This window comes from Acinonyx jubatus, chromosome D4, assembly GCF_027475565.1.
Source record: "Acinonyx jubatus isolate Ajub_Pintada_27869175 chromosome D4, VMU_Ajub_asm_v1.0, whole genome shotgun sequence".
Classification (NCBI taxonomy): domain Eukaryota; kingdom Metazoa; phylum Chordata; class Mammalia; order Carnivora; family Felidae; genus Acinonyx; species Acinonyx jubatus.
The window spans coordinates 7,402,132-7,417,191 of NC_069391.1; the positions used below are offsets into that span (position 1 = coordinate 7,402,132).

Below are 15,060 nucleotides of genomic sequence, written 5' to 3' on the forward strand. Positions count from 1 at the left end.
TGCCTACCTGGCCAGCGCGCTGGGTTGGGTGCAGCTAACTACCTCACCGGCTGCTTCTTAACTCGCTAGCTCCCTCTCCCCTGTCCCCGGACAGTGGGCTCCCAGGTCTATCTTACCGTGCACCGCTTCTGCCCCTGCCCCCAGCAGGCCTTTAGACTCTGCTCCACAGATGAACTTAACGCGGTACTTTGTAAACCATGAAACAGCATAGAAATGTCAGGAAATGCCCAATAAACAGTAGCTATCGTTAAATTCACAAGCACATATTGAGAAGCTACTGTGCGCATAACTCACAGAGCCATGGTTGAGGATGACCAGAGGCAGATGGGAGAGCTCCCAAGGCCCTTCACTGGGGCGGGGGGGGGAGGGGGGGGTGGTGCAGAGGGGGAAGCAGTGTGGAAGTGGTAAACTCAGGCCTAGTCTGGGGTCCTGATACCTGTATATATATCCTTTTTCATTTTTTACCCCGTAACTGCTGTGTACTGAGCAGGTATTGGCACCAGACACAGAGTTAAGAGACCTCCAGGCACAATGCATTTTCACAACTACCCTAAATCTCTATTTGCAGAAGAACCTGAGGCTTAGCCTGGCAAATGGACTTGAGCACCTGCCCTTTTGAGCTGGAGGTTGTTAACCCAACCACCGCTCCATACTGCCTTTCGGTGACTGCGTTCAATCTCCAGGAAGCAATAAGGGCCCCTGGGTGGGTGGCAGCGCTATCCCATTGGAAAGTACTCACTACTAAGGGTTAGATACAAAGCTGTCAGCCAGGACCAGCCCATGGAAGTCCGACCCTGGGCCCTCAGAGACGGAGTGCTCTAGGCTGGGTACCAGCCTGGGGATGAGGCAGCCAGCCCCTCCTTTCTGCTTTTGGAGGCTGAGAAGGGCCAAGAAGGAATTCTCCAAGCTCTGCATGCCCTCTGCTGGTCACACTGGGACACTGCAGCCATGCCTACCACTCCCTCCTAAACCCCTCAACACCATTCTCCAAGGGCCCTACTCCAGCTCTGCCCCCCATTTTCCCCTGAGCAGCATCAGATTCCTCTTTCAAAGTCACTCCCCCAGGAGGCACCCCGGATCTCACCTTGGCCCCCCTCCACCCTGGCTGCCAGCTGCAGGTCTAGGGCGGGGCCCACAGTTGGCTCCACAGGCATTCGTGGAATGGAAGCTCTGTTGGTTTTCCCGTTGCCTTCTGCACCAGCAGGCGGGTGGGGCAGCAGGAAGCAAGAGGGGCTTGGGTTTGCCTTCCAGCGCCCTGCCTCCACTGCTGTGTGACCTCAGCAAATGACAGACCGTGGTGAGGGTTAAACAGTGAAGATGAAGCCCCAGGGGCACACATTGCCCACTGCCCTGGGGTGAGTTGGACCCCTTTCCCAATGGGCCACCCATTTCCAGCCTGGGTGTGACTCCAGTGATGGGGCCCAGGAGACAGCTGGCTTTCCACTGGCGCTGCTGATTGCTGCAGCTCTGGTAACACCGCTCCAGGAAGCTTTTTCCTGGACTCTGCCCCAGCTGGTCAGGCAGTCCTGCTCTGGCTTTTGCACAGCCACTGAACCCCTGGAGAAATGCACCCCAGGCAAGGCGAACAGCACAAGTGAGGGTCTGGAGACGGGATCCCATCCTGGGTTAGAGTTTTCTCCCTCAAAGGCTCTGAACAGCCCTTTCCTCAAAATGGGTCCCTTTGTTCTCTGAAATCCTCCTGATTACTCCCCTTTCACAGAAGAGGAGACTGAGTCACTTGCCCTAGGCCACGAACTCAGAAGTGACACGGCTGGTTTGGACTTTCAAGCTCACACTATTAAACACTTTGCCAACTCACTGAAGGCATCTTAACCGCTACATCCCTAAGTCGGAGTGAGTGGGTGGGCCGGAGGGGCAGGAGGTGGGGCCTGAGCAGGTAGGGTGAGCTCAGGTGGCACGCACACAGGCTAGGGGGAGTCAAGGCAGTTTATTGGCCCCTGAGTGACCCCCTCTACCCCTGCTCCTCTCATAACCGGCCCAGGACTGAGATGGAGAAAGTGACACAGACTGACCTACAAAGAGAAAGGTCCCACCTGAGGGGCAGCCAGGCAGCCACCGAGGAGAAGGATGGTGGCGGGGCGGGGTGGGGGGCTCAGTCCAGACTGCCTGCTGCAGGTCAGGGTGGTCCTCCTACCCTCCCTGAGGCGCAGGCAGTGCTGAGCGACACTGGAACAGCTCCAGGGCTAGGACCCTCTTCAGCCACCTGACCAACAGCCACTGCAGCCCCTGCCCACTCTGCTGGCTTCCCGAGTCTGGGGGCTTCTGCCCTGGTCCCATTTACAAGCTCCCTGCTTTTGGGGGAGTGCTTGGCGACCCTCCACCTGGCCCTGCCCTGACCCAAGACGTCCTCCTGAGGCACCCAGTCCATCTTAGCCTGGGGCCTAGAGGCCCCACCTGGCCTCGAAGACGTAATGCGGACATGAGGCTTTCACAGAAAGCCCTCTTGGGGGGCAGGGGGAGGTGGCAGTGAGTCACTTGGCAGTTTTGATGGGGAGGGGGTCAGCACCTCGGGGCGGAGGTGCTGGGCCCTGCTTGCTTTGGTCTGGCATCGCCCATGACCCCTCTGGGGTGGGAGCTGGGGCTCTGGATCCTGCACCCACTGGCCCTTAGAGGGACTCAGGGGCAAATCACAGCTTCTCCTCGCCTGCCTGGATGCGGGCGTAGGCCTCTTGGTCCAGCGGGATGTAGCGGCCCTTCCGGGTATCCAAGTAGAACAGTGGGTCTCTCACAACTGATGGGTCAAAGCCTTCCTTCCGCAGCTCTGTCTTCTGTAGCTTGAAGGTCCCTGAGGGAGCAATGGGGATGGATCAGAGGGTGCAGGGCAGGGGCCTGGGCCTCAGGAAGCTGCCCACCAAAGCTGAAGAGGGACAGAGAAGGAAGGCTGGAGAGAACACGGGAAAGCGGCCTAGAGCACGGTAGGGCCAAGCCCTTTACAGTTTGCAAAGGAGGCTCCAGTTAATTACATTATATCCTGCTTTTCAGAGCAGCCCTGGTGCAGGGGTGGGGGGGGGGGGCTGCATTACCCGTCTTCTTTTTGCAAATGGGGAAACTGACAACCAAAGAAGGGAAACTATCCATCTAAGGCCACACACACTGAGTGACAGCAGAGTGAGGACCAGAACTCAGATCTGGGCTTTGAGCACCTCCCAGGGAAGGGCCTGATCTAATTTAATCTGCACATCAACCCCAGAGGCAGGTGCTCAACACTCTTCTATGGATTCTACGATGCATGTCATTTTCAGCTTTTAACATATCTGAAGTCGTTTCAACAGGCAGCAATGTTTTCTCAGCACTCGTAATGTAAATTCCCCATCTCTCCTTAGGGGCATCACCCCTACAGGGCAGGAGAGACTGGCGCAGTGAGACACGCCCCCGGGGCCAACATCACACAGCTCATCAACGCTGGAACTGGGATTTGAATCCAGGTATGTATGACAAATTGCCCGATTCCTTCCCTCCCTGGACGCGTACTCCACCACCTTGTGGCTTGGCCATGTCTCCCAGCAAGAGCTGGAGTCTTTTTCCATCCCCCACCTGAACCCAAACTGGCCTTGTGACTTGCTTTACCAACAGAACATTCGAGTGCTGGGTCCAGGCCTCGAGGGGCTTTGCAGCTTCTACTCCCTCCCTCCTGGCAGTGCCTGACACCGGTGTGGTCTCTGAAGGCTGGGAAGCCACGCAGAACAGAGGGGAAACATCCCAGGAAAGCCCCCTGGGCTGGCACTATCCAGTAGGAGAGCCACTGGCCATACGAGACCACACACATTTAATTAAAATTAAGCAAAATGTCAAATTCAGTTCCTCAGTCATACCGGCCCCATTTAAAAAAGGGCTCAGTAGCTACGCAGGGCTAGTGGCTGCCATGCCGGTCAGCGCACATACAGAACATCATCATCCTCACACACAGGTCTGTTGGCCAGCGCTGCAGAACCAACCGGCCGGGAGCCAGACGGGTGGGTAAGGACATCATCCTGGCCCCTCCAGCCCCAGCTGAGTCACAAGCGATGGCAGCTCTTCCACTCCAGGGGGGGCCAGCAGCAGAACTGCTCAGCTGAACTTGACCCCAAATTGCTGACCCACCACTGAGAGCAAAAACATGACTGTTTTATGCCCTAAAGTAAGTTTTGGGGTGTTTGTGCTGTAGCAAACCCTCTGAAACCTGAGGGCTGACGGCTTCCCTGCCTCTCCTGCACAGAGAAGTCAGCTGTCACCCAAAACTCAGGAGCTCTCAGGCTCAGTCATGCACTGTTCAGGTGCTCCTAGGGGCCTACTACCTGGCAGGGGCCACCTCGGTCAGGGCAGGCCTTCCAGCAGGGCAGGGCTTGACATGATGAGCGTATGGGAGGTGGCCTGAGGCTGAGCAGGGGGAGAGTCCGGACAGGGCAACAAGCACTAAGGCAAGCTGGGGGCAGGACTGGGCAGGACCCCCAGACTTCCTGCCCATCAGGGGACCCGTCAGTGGTCCAACAGACAGAGGCTGGCACTGCCCTGCTATGTGACCGTGGACCCACCACTCACCTCTCGCCTGGACAACAGCAAGAGCCCCTCACTCGTCTCCCCACTCCCCTGGGGCTGTCTGCAGCCCTCTCCTGCACTCCACATGGCATTCAGAGGACTGTGTGGAACATGCACCTGACATAGGTCACTGCTCTACTCAAACACTTCTGTGGCTCCCTACTGCCTGGACATAGTCCAGGCCCCTCCCCAGCCCACAGAGTCTTCTGGTCTCCACTGACCTCTCTGCCCCACCTGACATCACTGCCTGCCCCCACCCCCCCTCCCTTGGCTCCAGCTTTGGGGGCCTCCTTTCCTTCCTCTCTTGGCCAAGTGCCGTCCTGTCTCAGGACCTGCCTGGAATGCCTCCCACCCCACAAACCCCGCCCTTTCATTCAGGTCTCAGCTCAAACATCACTTCCTCAGGGGGGCCTCCCAGGCACCCCACCCCCATTCATTTGCTTTTCTGTCAGTTTGATCTGTATTCTGTCCTTTCAATTTGGAATTCCGTGTCCTCTGCTGCCTCCCCTACCGCTGAACAGGCTTCAAGAAGGCAAAGGTCCCATCAGAATTTGTTACCTATATCCCCAAAGGCCTAGCACAGAGCCTGGCAGGCACATAGTAGGTACTCAGTAAACATTCGTCCCGCTAACGGACGTATGAACCTTCTCTCTCTGAAGGCTCAGTCCATTCACTTGTACACAGGGAGGTCTGCTTACCAACGACACAGCAATGCTGTGGGTAAAGGTCAAATGACAGCCGCCCGGGTCTCTCCAAAAGGAACCAAGAAGGGGCACAGGCCTGGGGCCTGTAAGCTGGAGCAGGGGAGGGGACATACCCGTTTTGTGCAGCTCAGGCAGGAAGCGCAGGAAGATGGGGCGGGCATACAGGGGCAGCTCCTTCTCCAGCAGCTGTGCAAAATGCTCCAGGTCACAGCTGCCAGCAGGGTTGGCCACCGCAGCCATTCCAGCCCGGCCCTCGGTTCCTGGAGGCAGCAGCACGGACCGTGAGGAGCTGGCTGTGCCCCCTGGGGGTGCCTCCCACCCACACCTGGCAGCTCCCACCAGCCCACAGATACCTGGCACCCCGACACCATACACTGCCACGTCGGCCATGTCCAGCAGGCGGCTGAGTGTGCCCTCTACCTCGGTGGTGGACACATTCTCGCCTTTCCAGCGGAACGTGTCTCCCGTGCGGTCTCGGAAGTACAGATAGCCCAGCTCGTCCATCACCAGCACGTCACCTAGGAGGGCGCTGTGTGAGGCAGGGCTGGGGCCGGCAGGCCTCACCAGACCCCGGGATCTTCTGGACAGGGACGGCTGGGACTGGGGCGTCCTGGGGCAGGTGTTCTCTGCAGGTGGGCGAGGGCCCCTTCATTCCTCTCCACCCTGCCCACCCCAAAGGGGCTGGTGCCCACCCACCGGTGAGGTAGGCCTGGTCTCCCTTTTGGAAGACGTCCTTGGCAATCTTCTTATTGTTGGCACCCTGGTTGAGGTAGCCGTCAAAGCGCCGCAGGGGATCCTGCTGGATGATGCGGCCCACTAGCTGGCCTGGCTCACCTGGGTGCAGGGAAGGGTTAGGGTTAGGCCTCCTCCACCACCAGCCCCCCCCCCCCCCCCCCCGCAATGTGCCCTGCATCTTGATTTGACTTCTGTTCACACTGCTTCCCACAGAAACGCTGCCCTGCTCCGGTGCGGGAGCCCGGAGGGCAGGGAGCTTCTCTGGGCGGGTCTGCGGCACATGGGCACTCAGTAATGTCTGAGTAACGCCTGTGAGATGGAAAGATGAACGATACAAAAGGGTGGCCAAGCACTATGGGGACAGCCTGACCAGGGCCAGCACTCCTTGGGCCCCTGGCTCTGTTCAGAGAGCGGTCCGTTCTTTGCCATACGTGACCCCCAGGGCAGCCGCAGGAGGCAGCGCCGCCATCAGCCTCACTGGCAGATGAGGGGACTTGGGCACAGAGCTAAGGGGCTGAGCCAGGATCAATCCCAGCATCCTCCACACGACAGTGAGTTAATTGACTGATGGGTAGAGAGGACAAGGAATGGAGGGACAGATGGATGAAGAAAGAGGACTCGTAGCTATAAGAGAAGAGCTGAGTGACAGCCACTGGTCAGAATAAGGGCTTCCCACTCACCCATCCCAGTCCCATCTCCCAGGCCAACCTCCCCTGCTCTGCCCACACTTCCAGCCCCGGGGCAGACCTGGCTGGCAGGGAAGGCAGAGGCCATTGGGCCCCCGGATCAGTTCCATGGTGTCCTCGTTGACTCGCACCAGCCGGATGGGGTACACAAAGGACAGGATGCGGCTGTTGAAGCCACATGCCCCCACCTGCAAAGGCCAAGACTTGGACCTGGGCTCTCCCGCCACAGGCCTGAGACTAGCCAGTGTTGGGGGGCCTGGCCCTCACACTCCCATGACTGCCTTGCCCTAACCGGACAGCGGAGGCTTTGGTGCCCACCACCCTCTGTGCTGGACCCTGCCCGCCCTAACCAGACAGCGGAGGCTCTGGTACCCACCACCCTCTGTGCTGGACCCTGCCCGCCCTAACCAGACAGTGGAGGCTCTGGTGCCCACCACACTCCACACTGGACCCTGCCCGCCCTCCACCGCCCCACTGCCCACCTGGCTGTCGAAGTTGCCCACACTGCAGTTACACTCGGTGGCCCCGTAGAACTCGGCCACCTGGGGGATGTGGAAGCGGCTAGAAAAGTCGGTCCAGATGGACTGGCGGAGGCCATTGCCGAGTGCCATGCGCACCTGGTGCTGGTGCTCCGCCTCCCGGGGCGGCTGGTTCAGGAGGTACCGGCACAACTCGCCGATGTACTGCACAATCTGTGGGTGGACCTGGAGTGAGGCTGGCCCGTGGCTGCTCTCACTTCACCTCCCAATCCTGTAGGCCCCGGGCCTTAGCCTCCCCATCCGAACAATGGGAATGTTGCCCCCAGTGAACAATTGGCCTTAGCTGTAAGACTGACGTCCCTGAGTGGGGCTGCTCGGTCACAAGGGGACAGGGACGGCTCATCCCCTGCCCTCCTCACTCACTGTGCAGTTGTACTTAATACAATCGTCCCAGAACCGGGAGGCTGAGAACTTCTTCCGGATCACCACCGTCATGCCATGGAGCAGGCACTGCCCGATTCCCACAATGTTTCCTGAAGGTGAAGGGATGGGCCATGGAGGTCTGGGAGCCAGGAGACCCCTCCCTCCAGAGCCTCCTCTTGTCCAGCCCGTCTCCTCAAAGGCCCTTCCCCCAGTCCCTCTTTCCTGTCCTGTTCCTCCAGCACTAATCATACCTCTCCCCTAGTCTTCCATGGCTCCCCAGTACCTCCCCAGTGTGGGATCAAGTGCATACTCCTTAGACTGTTCCCTGGGGCCTCTGGAGCTGGCCCCAAGCTCCTGCTCCTGTACCTGTAATGCTGCCATTCATCCAGGGGGGAACAAGCTAGCCCACCTGGCTTCTGCACCTCACATCTGCCTGACTTGAATGCATCTCCTCCAGGAAGCTTTCCTGGCCATCACTGGGCTCTTCTCTTGAGCTGAGCTCCTGCTACCTGCCTGTCTCCGCACTCACCATGTCATTTCCCGAATTAAAGTCAGGTTGGGGTTCCATCCTTCATCCTGCCTTAAATACACATCTGACTCTAAGCACCTTGAGGGCAGGAACTATATTTATTCCATCTCTGTCTTCCCTAAAGCTCCTAAGACCAAGCAGCAAGTGTGTGCACACCCATGAAAATGAACAGACTAACCCAGGTGTCCTGTGTGTTGCGGACACACAAGCTGTGAGGTTCACGTTGCTGTCTTCATTCAGAGGTCCAGTCAATGGCTACCTCTGAATTTTAACCCAGATTTGACTCCAAAGCTCATGTGTTTCTACCACAAGATGCTGCCTGCTGAGGGGGTTGGGGGGGCTCCTGAGGCCTGGGGTGCCAGAGACTGAGAGGAAGGGCCCAGTACTACCTGCTGAGTGGTAGAGGGGCAGGCAGTCATAGACAACGTCGTCCGGCCGCATTCGGAATCCGTAGTACACCAGGGCAGCCATGCGGTAATACCTGGAGGGCACAGAGTGTTCGGTGGGCCCTGGAAAGGAGGAAGAGAGGCCCCTGGGTCCCACCACCCCCAGTCCTCCCCCCAGGAGCCTTGCCCCTTACCTGCTGTGCACCACAATGGCGGCTTTGGGCATCCCTGTGGTGCCTGATGTGTAGATGTAGAAGAGCTTATCTAAAGAAAACAGACACATAAATGGCTTTGAGAAGGGACAGCACAGGGCTGGGGAGGCATTATCTGCAGGAAGGACAGTGCCCAGGGAACTTCTGTACCACAGACCACTTCTCCATCCCACCCTGTAGCCCAGGTCAGGGGCTGTCACATTAGTTTCCCCACTGGGCTGGGGGTTCTAGGTCAGGAACGCTGTGGGACAGCTGCACGCTGTGTGTCAACCATCTCATGCCCTCTGGATGCCTGCTGATGCCAAGGGCTGGACACCATGAGGACACCAGGCTGACCCAGACAGACACCCTGTCTTCAAGTAGCTTACAAAAGCACCGGGAGACAAAATCCACGTATGACAGAGATGAAATGACCGCAATGACAATGACCGGTTACTGAGCACTTCTTGTCACACCCTAGTTTTCCACTGTTATCTTTTACAATCTTCAAAGCCACTCCATAAAATAGGTTCCATTACCACCCCTGATTTTATAGCTGTGGGAACCGAGGCTCAGAGGGCAGCTCAGGTGCTCCGGGACACGAGGGAAGCAGAGGGGCTGCTGAATGTGCTCAGCACCAGCTCTCGCCCTCTGGGTGGCGCAGCAAGCTGGGGGTTCCATAGGGCAGGGTGGAGCATAGAGGAGAGGCTACAGGGTCAGACGGCTGCCTGGAGGAGGGGATGGGCAGGCAGGACAGTCTAGGGCAGGGAGAGGATCGCAGGCTGACAGGGGCCGGCACCAAACAGGTGCTGGGTGAATATTTAGAGGGTCTTGCCCCCGGTCCAACCCCAGCCGAAATTCAGACCCAGCAGTTTCTTGGGCTCCACGTGATCTTGCACATTTGGGCAGCGATGAAGGCTCGTTCAACAAGTCCAAGAATCAGGTTTTGTGAGCTCCCGAGTGCTTGGCACCGTGCCTGGCATCTTCAGCTCATTTAACCTTCAGAGTGACCCATAGTAACTGTGCCCATCTTCCCAGATGGAAAAAGGTAGGTGATATGACTCACTCCAGGTCACATGACAAGTCTGCAGGAGTATGCAGGCCTCCCGCCCTGAGGTCAGCGCTCTGTCCTGAGCCCCTCTGAGAACCCCTCTGTGGGGCAGGGGACTCACCTGTGAAGCCCTTGTCAGGGCTACTGGGCAGGTGCTTGGGGGCATCTTCCAGCAGGGGGTCCAGGTGCTCTGTGCCGACGGGCACCGTGCCGGGCTCCCAGGGGCCGGAGCAGAAGAGGCTGAGCGAAGGGTCCAGGCTGGCATGGATTTCAAAGATGGCTGTGGGGAAGACAGGGCTGATCAGGGGGCAGGCCAGGGACCCCATGTCCTCAGGACCTCTGCTTGTGTCAAGGCTGGCATGTCATCAGGGGAGACTGGCTGTGTGTGGGGGGCACGATGGTGAAGCACCAGCCTCATTGTAAGAAAGATACTGACAAGAGCAACAGCTCCCTAGCTGCTACGGAGCTACACGGCGGGCTCCTTCCGTGTGCTCTCCTGCTCACACAGCCCAGGTACCAACGGCAGCCCATTGTGTAGATGAGGAGACGAGGCTCCCAGGACGGCAGGGCCTGCTCACAGCTAGAATGACCAGCTGTACCGCACACCAAGGTCTGTGCCTTTACACACTGTGCCACGCTCGTGTGTGGTTGGAAAGGAGGCATGGAGGGGCAGAGGGTGGGAGCCTTCTCTCAGGCTCCCCTGTGCACTACCACGGTCCAGGTGCTCACCCGCACCAGGCACAGGCCAGTCCCGGCCCCCTCAGCCCCACTTCCTCGGTCTCCCTTTACATTTGTCCAACCCTCTCCCCTCTCCCTGCTGCATCGTTCCTCTCCCATTCTGCATTTCAGTCACCTTCCCTGGCCGTCCTCCCGCACCATAGCCATGCGGGACAGGGGACACTGGTCAAGCCCAAGATGAAATCCTGCCTCTGTGTGACCTTAGATGATCTCCTCACACCACTCGGAACCTCTGTCTCCTCATCTGTAAAGCCGAGACAGCCATCCCTACTTCACCAGGCTTTGTGAAGATTAGAGCTGCTTATTAAATTTTTTTTAACGTTTATTTATATTTGAGAGAGAGAAACAGAGCACCAGCAGGGAGGGGGAGAAAGGAAGGCACAGATTCTGAAGCAGGCTCCGGGATCTGAGCTGTCAGCACAGAGCCTGGCGCGGGGCTCGAACTCACGAACTGAGATCATGACCTCAGCTGAAGTTGGACGCTCAACCGACTAAGCCACCAGGCACCCCTAGAGCTGCCTATTAAAGCACCAAGCTCAGTCTTGGTCAGCGCTCCACACCGCGGCAAATAACATAAGCTCTGCCAGACAGCAGAAAAGAGATTGTTTCCATTTTATAGATGAAGCAAATGAGGCCTAATTACTCATAAGAATGGTTACCATCATAGCTGAGGGCTCACCTAGCATCAGCTACTTTGTTAGTGCTGCAGGCAAAGTATCTTCTTAAAAACAGTATGGGGTAGGTAGGACAGTGAGAAAACAGAGACACAGACATTTCCAGTCTCTTCCTCAGGATCTCCAGCTTACCAGTGGCAGAGGCCAGGCCATCGGACACCAAGGCTCATGCCCTTAACCTCTGAACCACATAGCCTCCCTCAGGCCCAGAAGGGGGCTGTAGTCTGTGCAAGATGCTGTGGGACTCCCTGCCTGACCCCACACCCCAGGGGCTCACCTGGAGCCATCTCACTGCCAAAGATGAGGACCTTGGCCTGGGAAGTGGTCAGGCAGTGGCGCAGGGCGTCCCGCCGCAGGTTGGTGTTGATGAGTGCTGCCTCCACACCCAGCTTGGCCATGCCCAGCCATAGGCCCACGAACTCGTTGCGGTTCTCCATGAAGAGGGCAGCCACGTCGCCCGAGGCCAGGCCCTGAGCCTGTAGGAAGTTGGCCACGCTGCTTGAGTAGTCATCCAGCTGGCGGAAGGTCCAATGTGTGTCTGTGCCCTCAAAGATCAAGGCTGTTTTGTCAGGGTGGCGCCGGACCGTGGAGGCAAACAAAATGGGCACTGTCCGCCGCTCCCGCAGGTACCGCCGGACCTTTGCCTTCACCTTCAGGAGCACTATGCCGCCGCTAGGTGGGAGCAAGCAAGGGAGCCGTGACCGCTGGGGTTGGAAGCAGGGTTCCCGACACCCTGGCCCAGGCTGCTGTCCCACGGGCCTGAGGCTCCTGAGCCCGATCACTTGCAACACTCCCGTTTCCCAGCACCTGTGTGCTGGGCACCATTACAGGCACCAGCCCACTGATGCCTCACAATAACACCAGGGACCCCCGGGGGATGACTCCCTCCTCAGTACAAGGGAGAAAGCGAGGCCCTGAAGCACCACGGCTCGCCCAGGCTGCGACAAGCTAAGATCACAATCTCAGTCCTCTCTGGCTCCAGAGTGTAACACCCAGGACCCTTGAAGCTCTTCTTGGAATCTAGTGTTCTGTCAGAGTCTTCCAAGATTCTGGGGCCCAAGTCAAAGTCCCAGGTCATCTGGGACCTCCCACAGCCCTGTACTGCAACCTCTCCAGACCACTCTCACAGTAAATAAAGGATAAGTTTGTGATTTGTTCGGTCTCCCTCCCTGTGAGCCCAGCAGGGGCTCCATCCTGCTTGCTCCCTGAGACCCCCCGGGGTCTCACTCAGTACCGGGCACAGAGCTTCACTAGGTGATGCGGAATCACTTGGCAATATCCCCTTTTCCTGCCCGCCACTGCCACCTCTGACCCCTGAACCCTCCTAGCTCCCTGACTTCTATGCCTATTCTGTTGTATAAGTACCACGTGCTAACCAATTGTGCCACTGGAGCTCCACTCTTCTATGCCTGCTCCCATCACCTGGAGGAGCCTTTTAACTATAGCTGTTTGTCCTCCAGGCCTCCCTGATTCCCCAAGGCTTACGCCTAAAGCCCTCTCTCCCTGCTCCATACTCTCACAGCTCTCTGCTACCGCCCCTCCTGCAGTGGCCGCTCGATACCTCCTTTTGCAGTCAATTCAGATGAGCGAGCTGCCTGTTCTGAGTGTGGGTCACTGTGCCGAGCACTGGGACACCACTGTGAGCAAGATGGCCAGAGTCTCTGCCCACACAACATTGTGAGTTTAGGGATTTACTGTATCACCTTCTCATCTCCCTGACCAGACTGAGCCGGGCCCAGGACTAGGTCTCCCTTGTTCCTCCCTGGGTCCCAGAGCCAGCCCGATGCCTCGCACAGAGCAGGTAGCAGCAGGTGTTTCTGGCACAGGACGGCCCTATAGACCCTACCTGACTTTCTTTGGGGAGCAGGTTCCTCCACGCATGTGTTTCAGGGCCCTGCTCTGACCTCTGTGCCCTCTTAGACTCATGCCAACCCAAGGTACAGGGTCCTTCCCACAGGGTTCCTCTTCATCATCTCACTAATTAAAACATGTCCTCAGGACTCTTTGTAGATGTCTTCTCAACACACCTGGCATTCAGTGCATGTCCTGGGCCCCTAAGTCTGCCCTAGGCTAAACAGCATCAAGTTAGGGAGATGCCCTAGGAGAAGACTTTCATCTTGGAAGATGGAGATACCAGGTACTACTGCTGGGGGAAGGAGGTAGAGCAGAGGTTCCTCCTCTGGGGCCCAGGTGCCCTGGTCTGGTCTGGAGAAATCTGGGGAATTAGGGAGACCCCAAGATGGGCTGGACCAAATACTCACAAGACATCACGCCTTATGGTCTTGATGAAGATTCGGACAAAGCGCCAGCCTCCAGATCCCAGGTAGAGGAACAGCAGGGAGAACCCCACTTGAGTCCAAGGCAGTTTCAGCACCAGCTTGGAGAACAGCAACACCCCCACCAGAGACGCCCCGAGCAGCATTGCGGCCTGTGGGCACAGAGCAGTCAGTGGAGCCAAATGTCTATGTCCCCTACCTCCTGGCCTAGGCAGCTACTATGATCCTAAGGGTCAACCTGTAGTGAGGTGAGGCTTAGCCATACTGAGTAGGCAGCTGAGGATGGGGTCCCTTTCCACAGCTGTCTTGAAACAGGCTAGAAGCACGGGACTAGAGATGAGTAATTCCATGGCTGAGATGCAGAGGCTAGATTCTAGCCCCTTAGTCCTCCTACGACTCTTCCAGTGACCTTGGGTAAGTTCCTTTCCTACTTTAGGCCTTAGTCTCCCCCTCTGTGCTATGGTGTAAGTGAGAATTGCTCTTGGAAGCCCTTCCAGCCAAAACAGGACAGTCTACCCTCCTGACATCCAGGATCTTGAACCAAAATGTCTTGGAGGGGGTATTAACTTAAGCGTCTCTGGCTTGACTCCTCATCCAAATACTCAAGGATGGGTCTTTGGGTCTCTGGATGACCAGGCCAAGCCACAACACCCAAAGGGGCAAGCTCCCCGGAAAGGGGCCTGGCGGAGTCTCTGCCCACAAACTCGCAGGGTGCCATGTTTCTGCTGGCCCACAGAGGGCGGCAGAGCAAACGGGTTAGAGCCTGGAGGTGCCTGAGAGATGACCGCCTAGAGGGGAAAGGTGATTGAGGGAGCACAAGAGGGCACTGAAGGCACCCCCTTACAAACACACTCAGCAAGCCATTTACATGCATCTTTAGGGATTGGGCTATAGGGGAAGGGGAACAGCTGACTGGACTGAGATTAGGAGTCTTGGGCTCTTCTCCTGGAGCCTTAGGGACTTGCTCAAGAGGAAGCAGATGGGACTCCGTTTTCTTGCAGGGTTCTCCGATTCGTGGGTGGGGGCTGAAGGTCACGGCTGTGATGTAGCCTGAGAGTCTCCAAGCCAGTATGAGGACACGGTCTGGACCACAGGGAGCCCTTACATGCCATCTCCCCCTTCTCCACGGGAAAATCAAAAGCCGGGAGGGAGACCAAACCAGCACTCCTAAATCCAATGCCAAGGTCTCTAAGGTCCTCAGACCTCCCAGAACCGGCCAGGGCAGAGAACAGGAACCCATCCTGGATGGCTGGGGGATGGGACGAGAAGGGAAAGGGATGCCGAGATACCTCGCGCCCCCGTCCCTGGTCACTGCGAACCGCCCTCGCCCCTAAGGAGCCAGGGCAGCAGAGCGCCCGGCAAGGAGACACAACAGCAGGGTGCGTCCCTCATCCCAGCCGGCCGCGCCACCTCCCCAAGACTCAGCCGGGCACATTCCCCGCCCGGGGACCCACTGGCCTGGCTTTTGCTCACCCAGCGTCGGCCCCGCCGCGCGGTGCCCCGTCCAGATGCGGCCTGGCTGCGGCAGCGGAGTGGGGAACGCTGGGGGCATCAGCCGCCCCTGGGCGCGCAGAGCCAAGTCTCAGCAGAGCTTTGCCGGCTCTGCGCCCTGCATGGCCCGGCCGCCCGGCCAGCCCCGCCTGCCGCCCGGC

General features: G+C 58.0%; 1 protein-coding gene and 1 long non-coding RNA gene across 3 annotated transcripts in view; one reads left to right on the forward strand and one right to left on the reverse strand.

Moving 5' to 3' along the window:
• The window catches only part of LOC106966276 (uncharacterized), a 10,088-nt gene extending 4,729 nt beyond the window's left edge, over positions 1 to 5,359 (forward strand). For both annotated transcript variants that reach the window (XR_008290909.1, XR_003412870.2), the window contains exons 2-3: positions 3,345 to 3,446; positions 3,929 to 5,359. This is a non-coding gene — a long non-coding RNA (uncharacterized LOC106966276). The remainder of the gene's footprint in view (positions 1 to 3,344; positions 3,447 to 3,928) is intronic.
• SLC27A4 (solute carrier family 27 member 4) lies at positions 1,930 to 15,056 on the reverse strand. Its single transcript, XM_015062375.3, has 13 exons — positions 14,882 to 15,056; positions 13,394 to 13,560; positions 11,410 to 11,804; positions 9,842 to 10,000; positions 8,673 to 8,742; positions 8,482 to 8,573; positions 7,564 to 7,673; positions 7,144 to 7,353; positions 6,723 to 6,849; positions 5,937 to 6,074; positions 5,594 to 5,758; positions 5,354 to 5,500; positions 1,930 to 2,806 (listed from the first exon to the last, which is right to left on the reverse strand). Exons 2-13 carry the CDS (start codon positions 13,552 to 13,554, stop codon positions 2,649 to 2,651), a joined length of 1,932 nt encoding a protein of 643 aa, XP_014917861.1. The 5' UTR covers positions 13,555 to 13,560; positions 14,882 to 15,056; the 3' UTR covers positions 1,930 to 2,648.
• Between the last annotated feature and the right edge of the window lie 4 nt (positions 15,057 to 15,060).